The following is an 11,853-nucleotide window of genomic DNA, read 5'->3' on the forward strand; positions in this document are numbered from 1 at the left end:
TGCTCTCTTCTGGCGTTTTGGCGAAGTTGGGAGATGCATTGCCTCCCTGACCTGGGGCCCTATTCGCTAACTGTGAGTTTTAAAATGTACACAAGAAATTGTGTAAACTTTGAAATTCTGATTCTGTAAAGCAAAACTGTGAACAAAAAAACTCACTGATAAAAACTTCGTGAGTTTTCTTGGCAGCCAGTGTACACTATTCTGACATTCAAAACTCATACGCACTGTTGCAGAATGACTTTTTTGTTTTCATGGCGTTTGATGAATATTTTCTCACTGACATAAGACTTTTACATTCAGCGCTCATTCAGCAAAACAATGTACACAATAATTTACAGAATCGCATGAGAATTTAAAGTGTAAATTGTGTGTGCAAATGAGTTTTCTATGAGTGTACATTTTTCAGTTTTTCACAGTTACGGAATTGACCCCCTGAAGTTAGGGTGGTTTTTTTGCATTCCTAACAGGAATCAGTAAGATTTGAAAACTGGCGTGGTGCCATTTAAAAACCAATCTTGTTTAAATACTAAACGGAAAGTAAAGGGACAATGGAAAACACATGGCAACAAACCACACATTGAAACAACATACATTATATACATACTAAAAAGAAAATGCTCGAAATTATTGAGAACTAACGGAACAAATTAACGAAATAAATCTTTGTGCTACGGGTTTTTACTTTGCGACTTGTGTTATTTGCTTATGCATGTATAGATGTTGCAAGTATATTACCCTTATACGTTTGTTAACCTGGCGCTTTAAGAGACAATTTTAAAGTACTCTTGCCAACAAGTGGAATTGGAGGTTCAATTCACAAAATGTGAAAAAAGGATATACCAATGATTTTGGAAACTTTTCTCCAAAATTCCTCAAATAAATAAGGAGAAAAAATGGTATTTCTTAACTACAAGTACGGCAGCATTAGCAACCACCTGACCAGCTGACTTTGACATTTACATCAATTGACGTAGAGTCGTTTATCGTGTACACCAACAAAATACTTGGACAAATAACTGACGTGGGCATGGAAAATTAAACGTTTTGCTGTTATTCTTCTCAATCAGAAAGTGATAACAATTCTTAGATCGTGTGCCTGTAAACGGAAAGCAAGACTATATTCTTTACCATTGAGAGTTAAACGCTCCGCAGCTGTGGAAGAATGATCAAAATACCAGAGAATAGTCGGTTTCTCATTTATTCGTTAAGCATTTTCTTTTGTTACTTTCTATTTGGAATCGTGCAGGAGAAAATCACGCGCGGACGTTATGGAGACGAACCTAGTAAGGATGGCAAAAAGGGCGAACGCTTCACATATGCACTGGCTTTATGTTGGGTGCAGTGTTTTTGTAATTACATATTTGCGAAAGGTGAGGGCGTGAATAATTTACATCAGATCCTCTTTTTGATTATTACTAATGTTTCTTCTTGCAGGTATGCTCTGGGCAAAGCAATCAAAGAAAGAGGATCAAACTCATACTGGCTATTATGCAGTGTGTGCGCTAACTTATTTGCTGGCGATGGTTTCCTCCAATATGGCGCTGCGTTGGGTGCCATATCCCACACAAGTTGTTGGAAAATCTGCTAAACCAATACCAGTAATGATTTTGGGTGTTTTGGTGGGACGCAAGTCATATTCATTAATACGTTATACCTGCGTTACCACAATTGTTGTTGGTGTTGTGCTATTTATGTACAAAGAAAGTCAAATAGCACACCTGCCAAAGGAAACAACAGGCTTGGGAGAACTGCTTCTTTTTCTTAGCTTAGCCATGGATGGTCTCACGGGTGCTGTGCAAGAGAGAATGCGTGCCTCTAGTGCGCCTTCAGGGCAACAAATGATGTTAGCAATGAATTTTTGGAGTACGATTATGCTAAGTTTTGCTGCAATTTTTACAGGTGAGTTTTAGTAGCATAAAGTAGTAAGTTGTATAGCTTTATTTTAGCCATGCAGCAAAATATTCTAAGCTGAATTTTTGTTTAAACTCACACAGAAAGCCTGTAAATTCTTAGAAACACACCGAAAGTCCAAAAAATTAGTAATTTAAAATCAAATATGACTTGATAATTTCTGGAGTATCGCAATTTAGCCCAGGTTTTCAGTGCTTGCCTAAACTTCAGTTTAAGTTGACCACTTTGGCCACTAAACTTAAACTTTACTGCTCATCTTAGTTTAAGCAGTGAAAGTGGTAGCGATAAATTCCATAAAATTGTTGCTGATAACATTCGGGTAGCAGAAATTCTATTTTCGTTTTTAATTTTATGAAGAAAGTTCAATGTTTTCAACTGAAATCGTTCGCACTATATTGGCGTTACCACCCAAACATTGTTGAACCGTAGCTTCTTAAATTTTCGGCAGAAACTTGCAACTGTCAATAGTGCACGGCTGTTACATGATGGTTTAACCGATTCTCATCTATTGTATTGTTCTTGAGAAATGTACTAGAAGCTGTTGGAACGTCTCCGCCGAATGTCTCGGCAACTATTTCATATGATTGCGTTCGTCCTATCTTACCCTACCCCATCCTTGTTGTTGTTGTAGCAATGCTCGCCCCACCTAATAGCCTCGACCGATCACAAATTGTCATCAATATCCTCTAACGGGAGTCCAAGGAAACTTGCCGTTTCAACAGGGGTGGACCATAAGGAAAAGGGTGTTAGAGGCGTTGGTTCCACATTACAATTGAAGAGATGGTTGGTGTCATGTGGGGACACATTGCAAGCGGGGCATACATTTTGTATGTCGGGGTTGATTCTGGATAGGTAAGAGTTTAACCTGTTACAGTATCCAGAACGAAGTTGAGCAAGAGTGACACGCGTTTCCCTGGGGAGTATGCGTTCCTCTTCCGCAAGTTTTGGATAATTTTCGTTAAGTACTGGGTTCACCGGGCAATTCCCGGCATAAAGGTCCGACGCCTGTTTATGGAGTTCACCAAGGACCTGCTTGTGTTTTTTCACTTCATACAGCTGGGTTCTCAGGTGCCGTATTTCCTCAAAATGCTTACGGAGATGACTCCTTAAGCCCCTAGGCGGTGCTGGTTCATCAATCAGATGTCTGTTGGGATGCCCAGGTTTCTGGGTATTCAACAGGAACTGTTTGGTCAGCATCTCATTTCTCTCCCTGATGGGGAGTATTCTCGCCTCATTATGCAGATGGTGTTCTGGGGACATAAGAAGACAGCCCGTGGCGATTCTGAGAGCAGTATTTTGGCAGGCCTGTAGTTTCTTCCAGTGGGTGATTTTTAGGCTTGGCGACCATATGGGTGACGCGTAGCACGTAATCGGCTGGCTAATTGCTTTGTATGTAGTCATGAGCGTTTCTTTATCTTTTCCCCAAGTACTGCCAGCGAGGGATTTGAGGATTCTGTTACGGCTCTGAATTCTCGGAACAATTGCGGCTGCGTGCCCACCAAAATGTAGATCCTGATCAAACGTCACACCCAAGATTTTGGGGTGTAGGACAGTCGGTAGCGTAGTGCCATCGACGTGGATGTTCAAAATGGTCGACATTTGGGGCGTCCATGTTGTAAATAAAGTCGCGGAAGATTTAGTCGGTGAAAATGCCAGGTTTCGCGAGGCGAGATCAGAGAGGTAGCCGTTTATTTTATTGCATAGCGCATCGATCTTTGGGCCTGGACCTGTGGCCATTATTGTGCAGTCATCGGCGTAGGAAACGATTGTGACTCCTTCCGGTGGTGAAGGTAGCTTAGATATGTAGAAATTAAACAAAAGTGGGGATAGGACACCACCCTGTGGCACCCCCTGTTTAATTCTCCTTGGTTTTGATGTTTCGTTTCTAAATTGCACCGATGCCTGTCGACCACCCAGATAATTTGCGGTCCACCTTTTAAGACATGGGGGAAGGGTAGACCCTTCCAGGTCCTGCAGTAACGAGCCATGGTTGACCGTATCAAAAGCTTTTGATAGGTCTAGCGCTACGAGTACTGTTCTATGGTGGGGGTATTGATTTAAACCGCAATTTATCTGGGTGCTAATGGCATTTAGCGCGGTGGTAGTGCTATGGAGTTTTCTGAAGCCATGCTGATGAGGGGCTAGCTGCAAATTTGCTTGGAAATAAGGGAGCAAACTGGCTTCAAGCGTCTTTGCCACTGGCGATAGGAGAGATATCGGACGATACGACTCACCTATGTTAGCTGGTTTCCCAGGCTTTAGTAGCGGGACCACCTTGGCCATTTTCCATTTCTCAGGTGTGACAAAGGTGGAAAGAGACAGATTGAAGACATGCGCTAAATATTTGAACCCCTCTTTCCCTAGGTTTTTAAGCATCGGCGTGGCTATGCCGTCTGGGCCCACTGCTTTGGATGGTTTAGCACGACCAATGGCGTCCTCAACCTCTTTAGCGGTGATGGTGATTGGTGACGCGCTGAATTTGTGTTTATGTGCGCGTCTATTGGCTCTCCGTCTATCTTTGTCGACCGTAGGATGCATTATATATTGTCGGCAGAAAGCGCTCGCGCATTTTTTCGCGTCCGACAGCACTTTGTCGCCAAAGGCGATGGAAACTTTGTCTTTGTGCTTAGTCGGATTCGATAGGGACTTTACGGTGGACCAAAGTTTACCCACACCGGTAGAGAGGTTACAACCTCTTAGGTGCTCCTCCCATTTCGCCCGCTTGTGTTCATCTACAAGCAATCTGATGCGTTGGTTTATATCCCTTATTTGGGGGTCACCTGGATCAAGCTGTCTTATAAGGTCACGTTCTCTCGCTAAGTTTGCGGCCTCCGCCGGGAAGTGGGGCCGGATTTCGGGAATTCTCCCGGCGGGAATGAAATGTGCCGAGGCGGATTTAATGACCTTACGGAAGGCACGCTCCCCTTGGCGGGCATCAGTCGGGATACGGAGGGCAGCTAGGCGGCTGTCTGTAAAGGATTTATATTCTTCCCACTTTCCTTTTTTGAAGTTTATGAAAGTGCGTTTTTCAGTGGCGATGAAGTCGGCGTTACGCTCAAGCGAAATAAGTATGGGCAGGTGGTCGGATGCCAATGTTACCATCGGCTGCCAGTTGACGGAGTTTACGAGTTCTGCGCTCACGATTGAGATATCTGGCGAGCTGTGACAGCTTCCTACCATACGTGTTGGGGCGTCTCCGTTTCCGTGATCCGCCAACATCTCACCCCTACTGTCCGCCCGCAATTTGAATGCCATAGATCATGATGGGCATTGAAATCGCCTAAGATAATGCGATTGTTGCCAGTGAGTAAGGCCCTGATATTAGGGCGGTATCCACTGGGGCAACAGATGGCAGGAGGGATGTAGATGTTGATGATTTCTAGGTTTGCATCGCCTGACCGGACAGATAGGCCTTGACGTTCTAAGACATAGTCCCTGCGGTCGATGCCAGGATCAAATATATAATATTGCACAGAGTGGTGTATGATAAACGCGAGACCGCCTCCATTTCCGCTCTCGCGGTCTTTCCTGTGGACGTTATACCCAGAGCAGGTCTGCAATGCAGATCTTGTTGTGAGTTTAGTCTCTTGAATCGCAGCAATGCGGATGTTGTGCCGCTTCATGAAATCGACTATCTCCGTAATCTTCCCAGTTAGTCCATTACGGTGTAACTGCAGAATTCTGAAGTGCATAAGGGGAGACGTCGCCACTCTGGGGGTAAGTGACGGGTGACTACGGCTGGGTTGGGGAAGGCCAGGACACAATTGCTGTTGTGGCCCTAGGACTGGGCGTCCTTGGGCAAGCATTGGGGTACCCGGATGATTTGAGTTTGCGACCTGGCAACATGGCGCGATGAAACCCGTCGGGGGGTTGCCGTCGCGGAGACCAGAACATCTAGGGAAGTGGCACCACCCAAGGCAGGAGCTGCATTGGGCGGATGTCGCAAACATATATATTCTGTGCTGGCAAACGGAGGTAGGGACTAAGAGTCTGTTTCCCTGACCTACACGATTGCTGCCGGAAAAGAGGGGGGAGAAGAACCCCAGCGGGTAGGTATGCCTGTCGTAAGAGGCGACTAAAATACCAGATTCAAGGGGCTGTGTAGCGCAACCTTTCAGGTTGCCAGCGCAATATATAGCTTCTCCAAACCCAAATGTCAACCTCACCTATCCGTGGCGAATCCTGTTTCACTAACAGACGAGGCTCTGGCGACCCCAAGCTTCTCATGGAACTTGGAGGTAGGGAGGGAGGGAATGGCCTGAAGGTTTAATGTGGCCACATAAATCGTTCCCGAGATGGTCGAACTAGGACCTTAATGGTGCTATGGCACCGGAGCGTACCGGATTTGTATCCGGCAAAGGACCATCACATCGATAACACTCCCCAAAGCCTTCGGGGAGCAACCTTATCGCTACAACAACAACAACAACAACAGGGGGGGGGGGGAGAAGACGGGGGCAGGGACTGTTGCTCAGCATTGCTTCCGACTCTACTACGAAGATTGTAGTTATGAGTGGTAGCAGCTGTTTGAGTTGTTGGCGCCGTGGGGCGCGAGCAGCAGCGGGTACTTGTTGTGGCTTGCTGAGCAGCGGGGCTGCTGGCAGGTAGTGGGGGGGGGGGGGGGGGGGGCGCTTAGACGTAGATTACGGGACGCCCTTGGGCGTGAACAGCAAGGAGCCACAAAAGATTTATAAAAGTTACGTCCACGTCGGGTTTTGGGATCAAGCCCAGAACAGCCTGTCCGATGCAACCATCCCTTGCACGAGGCACACTGAACAGAGTATGACCGTCCTAAAAAGATTCTTTTCCGGCAGATGCAGCAAAACAATTTCTCAGGACCGGGGTCAGGAGACGGACCCGGATTGGATTCGATGCCTTCCCGGAGTAAGAGAATATGGAGCAGTCCTGCTGCAAGGAGCTGCTGGGAGGATGACAATTTGTGGGAGGGACGAAACAAATTAGATGGGGTCACACTGAAATGACAGTCCTTGGTCGGGAAAAATCCCGAGTCGCTCCGGTACATAGAACCGACTGCCTTGGGAAGCGACCCCATCCTTCCTTAAAGAGCTTGCATGCAGATCGACTTGTCAGCAGCGGACTTCTTCTCGATCAACCAGTTGGCAATTACAGCTGAGCTCAAGTACAATTCGAAATCCTGATGTCGCTCTCGATTGAATCGACCTTCTATAGTCTGGGTACATTCCTACTTATTTTTACGGCGATCTTTACGCCCACCCTAAGCTGACACAATTTTGAAAGGTGTCGAGATGTTGTTACATATCACTTTGCCCTGCTTAGTCGGCGTGGGTACTGAGTAATGAGTTAGCCATTGGGAGAGCCACATCATAAAAAGCTTATGACTTGATGGATACCAATGCTGATATTGAAAAACCTACACGATAGTTAAAGATTGAAAATCTGGATTGGAAACTTAGAGGACTCACTGTTGTGGTTAGACTCATTTAATGTAGAAATGCTACAGTAGCTTTTGCTGTAAAAACCAAACAAAGCCTGACTAAGATCCGACAATCTTAGGAAGAAACACCCATTATATGTCTTCTCATTGCATTCAAGTATGTTCAGAAGATGCAGAGTTCACGTACGTACGAACAGCTTTTACATCATCTTCATTAACTCTGGAAAAGAAACTAACTTGATGTTATGTTTTGTCGTTGTAAATCAGAGGTTTTTAGAAGCACTACGAAGATCCCACAATTTCGCAAGGATGCAATTAGAAATTTCCACAACAGCAGGATCTATGAATGACACGGGGTTTACTTGACAAAAGGCTGTTACATTTTCAGGTTGGTCTGGCTGCAGCTGTGGAGTGTGTTTTGCCGGATATGAAAGCAGATAAACAGGGTGAAATAACTCGATTGTTCCACAGAGTCAAAGCAATTGCTCATATCCAAACCTGAAACCTTCGTTCTCAACCAACGTCACTGACTAATACTTGCCACCTTTTTCCCACCTTCTCAAACCTTATTTTTTGGTTTTACTTGACTGTTGTATCAGTGCGATTTTTAGCTTACCTTTAAATGTATTTGATTGCGACCAAAACGGCCACCGGGGGACTATCACGCATAAGCAATAATCAACTAAAACACAAGATTTTTCTGCGATGTAGTCAACTAGTTTTAATTCGGGAGTATGTAGTTAGTGTTTCAGAACTCGCACAGACTCTTTGGCAGTAGGACGCTAGTAAGGTGCAATTTAAGTGCAGGAAATTGAAATAACTGAATTTATAAAGCTTGTTGTTGTTGTTGTTGTTGGAGCAGTGCTTTGCCCCATCCAATAGGTGTGGCCGATCACAAATTGTCATCAATATCCTCTAACGGGAGTCCAAGGAAACTTGCTGTTTCAACAGGGGTGGACCATAATGAAAGGGATGTTAGAGGCGTTGGTTCCATATTACAATTAAAGAGATGGTTGGTGTCATGTGGGGACACATTGCAAGCGGGGCACACATTTTGTATGTCGAGGTTGATTCTGGATAGGTAAGAGTTTAACCTGTTACAGTATCCAGAACGAAGTTGAGCTAGAGTGACTCGCGTTTCCCTGGGACGTATGCGTTCCTCTTCCGCAAGTTTTGGGTACTGTTCTTTGAGTACTGGATTCACCGGGCAATTCCTGGCATAGTGGTCCGACGCCTGTTTGTGGAGTTCACTGAGGACCTGCCTGTGTTTTTTGGCTTCATACGGCTGTGTTATAAAGCTTATCTTCTTCTTATGCTTGCTGTATTCTTAAATAAATTTTTCATGCATATAAATTTATTAAATTTGTTTTATTATTCAGGTGAAGCGAAGGAATTTCTCAATTTTGCTACACGTCATCCTGATCTGTGGGGACATTTGGCAATGCTAGCTTTACTTGGTGCACTAGGTCAACTTTTCATCTTCCTTATGGTAGCTAGTTTTGGCCCTCTAGCTTGCTCTGTTGTAACAACAACACGTAAATTCTTCACGGTCCTATGCTCGGTACTGTTCTTCGGCAACGTGTTGATACCACGGCAATGGTTTGGAGCGATATTGGTATTTGCAGCTTTATTCTTTGATATGTTATATGGTAAGGGCAGCAGTGGCAGCAATAAGAAAAATGAAGCAGCAGCAGCGAAAAAAGCGGAAGGGGATCTTGTAGAGGATAAAAAGAAATTGCTGTCATAGAATATAAATGATATTGTTTGAATGTAGCTGATTATATTTTGTTTTTATCAAAATAAAGTAATTTTCAATGTAAGATCATAAAGGCTTGGATGTCACAGCTTCCAACTAACTAACTAAAGTCGAAAAAACTTGCAATACTGTATAACGCGCTTAATTGCGTGTGTGTAAATTGTTATATATCGATTATTTGTATGTATGAATGTGTCTATCAGGTATTTTGAAACTTAGTATACATATATCTTTTACGAATACCTAAATAAATATAATTTATTTTTAATACATTTTAAGGCACATTAATTGTGAATTAAGACTTGTAAACCTTATAGTAGAATTTATAAAAGTAAAAACTTACTAAAATATAACTGACTAATATTTTCAATTACACATTGAAGACTTAAGCTTTTTGGAAGGCTCCCACAACATGTGATCGTGGTGTTGTTACTATGGGGCAGGGCGATTCGATGATCTTGGGAAAGTGACGCACTTCTTGTCCGGTGACAGCAGGAATGAAGCAGCGCAGAGAGAGCTCCGGGTTCAGAGATAAACTTCTTGTAGCGATAAACATATTCACCGGTATGTTCAGGTAACTAGTATCACGGATCGTTTTTGGATCGATTTGATATGACCGTGTCTAACTGCACTGCTACAACAACAACAACCGTATCGAACTTTCTCTAAGTTACCTCTCCAGTTAAACCGTTACACTTAAATTGCAGCATTTTGAAGTGCGATGTGGAAGAAGTTTGGGGATTGAGGGGGGCTAGTGCCTTGATATTTGCTGTCGTAGCTAAGACGTTGGGAGCCACAAGGCGAATGCCAGTGTACTCGTTGTTGATGTGTAAACGGCTTGGCAGCACGGTGCAACAAATGCACCTATCGAAGTAATTCAGTACTGCAATACGGTATACATAGTGGCAGGGATCAGGAGATGGTTATCCTGTCCTGCACGTGTGCTGGTGTCAGCAAAAAGAGGAAGACAGGACAGGGTCTGGCATTTTTCGTATTCATGCAACAAATTAAATGGGGTTAAATGATAGTTCTTGGTCAGAATAAAAACAAGAGTCACTCCGCTACATAGACCCAGTTCTCGTGGGAATGGCTATTCATAGATCTTAAAGCGTTGGTGCGACTCTGAGGACACATCAGCACCAATATCATGCCCCGTGGTCGTCACGTTTCCGAAACAAGATAGTATGGAACAACCCAGTACCAATGAGATGCTACGAGGATAGCTCTTTTTAGTGATACGTGACAAAATAGCGAAATCGTTAGGAGGGTATAGTGTTAACTACTTTGTACTCTTTACTTTAATTTTTAAAATAATTTTAATTGAGTTTTCGTGTTAACTTAAAATTTTGAATAACTTCAAAAAAAGAAAATTCTAATTAGTTGGAAAATATCTAAACTCAAAAATAAACAAAAATAGATTTTTATACTTAAAACCAAAATAAAATTTTTTTAAAATATCAACTTGAATGTTGATATATTGGCGATCCTACCAACGATCCTGCGCAAATATTTTATTTCATTAATGACTGTAATGATTACGAAAATTTCCAATCGCTAATTTTTAATTAAAATGCATTTATTATCTAAATCTATATCTGTCCGTGCTTGTATATATAATACCTCGTGCTTGTGATAAATGATTTTTGAACAAAAAATTTCGCAATTTTAAAGTAACTACTCCGTCATATTTACAACGATTTAAATAGTTGTGCGAAACAGACTAAACGAACAGCCATCAGTTTGTTTACTTAAAATCCAATTTGGAAATACATTCACCATCAACAAAAAATTATTAATTTAGTGATTATAATACGAAGCTATAATTAACTTTAAAAATATTTCGTTTTGAAAGTGCTTAAAACATTTACTATTGTGAAAATAAGTGAAAGTCCATAGACATTCGTAGATGGACTGTGTGGAAACACCCGAAAACGGAAATCAAATTTTAGCAGATTTGGTGAACAAAATAGTTTAACCAATTGTTAAAACTTTTAAAGAAACAATAAAAAATTAAAAAGTAAAATCATAGTACCATAATTGTAAATCGCACATCGATTTAAAAAAAAAAATGAAACTTAAATATACTTCAATTAATAAACAATATTTTGTGCAAAAATCAAATAAAACATAAAGTACTTATAGCAGAAATTTACTAGTAGACATGCTATAAATTTTATGCAACATAAATAAAAATAAAATTTTTCTACGAATCGTTAATTAATAAAGAACTCTAAAAAACAATATACTACGCTTAAAACAATGGTTAAGTTTTCCACTTCACTACAACAAGAGCTATTACAACAATTTTACGCAAAATACACACAAGAACGGATTTAAAGTATAAGACATCACGATGAAAATGATGAGATTCATAAAGAAAACAACAAAGCCATTGCATAAACAGCAACAACAATGAATTTAATTGTTATCACGCCCAAAAAACGCCATTTATTCCCTCAAAATCTCTACAATCATCAATCAAATACTTATTAATTTGAATATTTTCTTACTAATTTAATTTTATGTAAGTATAATTTTTATTTTAATATCATATTACAAATTTTCCAATTATAATTTAAATTAAAATTTTAAACCTTTTAAACTTTTAAATTTATTTTAAGATTATTTTTATATTTTAACAATTTTAATATAGTTATTTAAATTTACTTATTTTTTATAAAAAATTAAATATTTTATTTAAATTGTTAACTCCCTTTCCAAAAAAAATCTTAAATATTTTCTTATTTTCTAATTTTTCATTTAAATTTCT

General features: G+C 41.3%; 1 protein-coding gene across 1 annotated transcript; it reads left to right on the forward strand.

Annotated features, from left to right (window-relative positions):
• Window positions 1–987: 987 nt before the first annotated feature.
• On the forward strand, window positions 988–9,458 carry meigo (Solute carrier family 35 member B1 homolog meigo). Its single transcript, XM_067780048.1, has 3 exons — window positions 988–1,370; window positions 1,435–1,899; window positions 8,707–9,458. Exons 1-3 carry the CDS (start codon window positions 1,163–1,165, stop codon window positions 9,072–9,074), a joined length of 1,041 nt encoding a protein of 346 aa, XP_067636149.1. The 5' UTR covers window positions 988–1,162; the 3' UTR covers window positions 9,075–9,458.
• Window positions 9,459–11,853: the final 2,395 nt, after the last annotated feature.

The sequence above is a fragment of the Eurosta solidaginis genome, chromosome 1 (assembly GCF_040869045.1).
Source record: "Eurosta solidaginis isolate ZX-2024a chromosome 1, ASM4086904v1, whole genome shotgun sequence".
NCBI classification, from domain to species: Eukaryota; Metazoa; Arthropoda; class Insecta; order Diptera; family Tephritidae; genus Eurosta; species Eurosta solidaginis.

Coding starts and splice junctions, on each gene's coding strand:
- meigo (XM_067780048.1), top strand. CDS start 1,163: ATGATCAAAATACCAGAGAATAGTCGGTTTCTCATTTATTCGTTAAGC. Junction 1,371..1,434: donor TAATTACATATTTGCGAAAG/GTGAGGGCGTGA, acceptor TTCTTCTTGCAG/GTATGCTCTGGGCAAAGCAA. Junction 1,900..8,706: donor TTTTGCTGCAATTTTTACAG/GTGAGTTTTAGT, acceptor TTTATTATTCAG/GTGAAGCGAAGGAATTTCTC.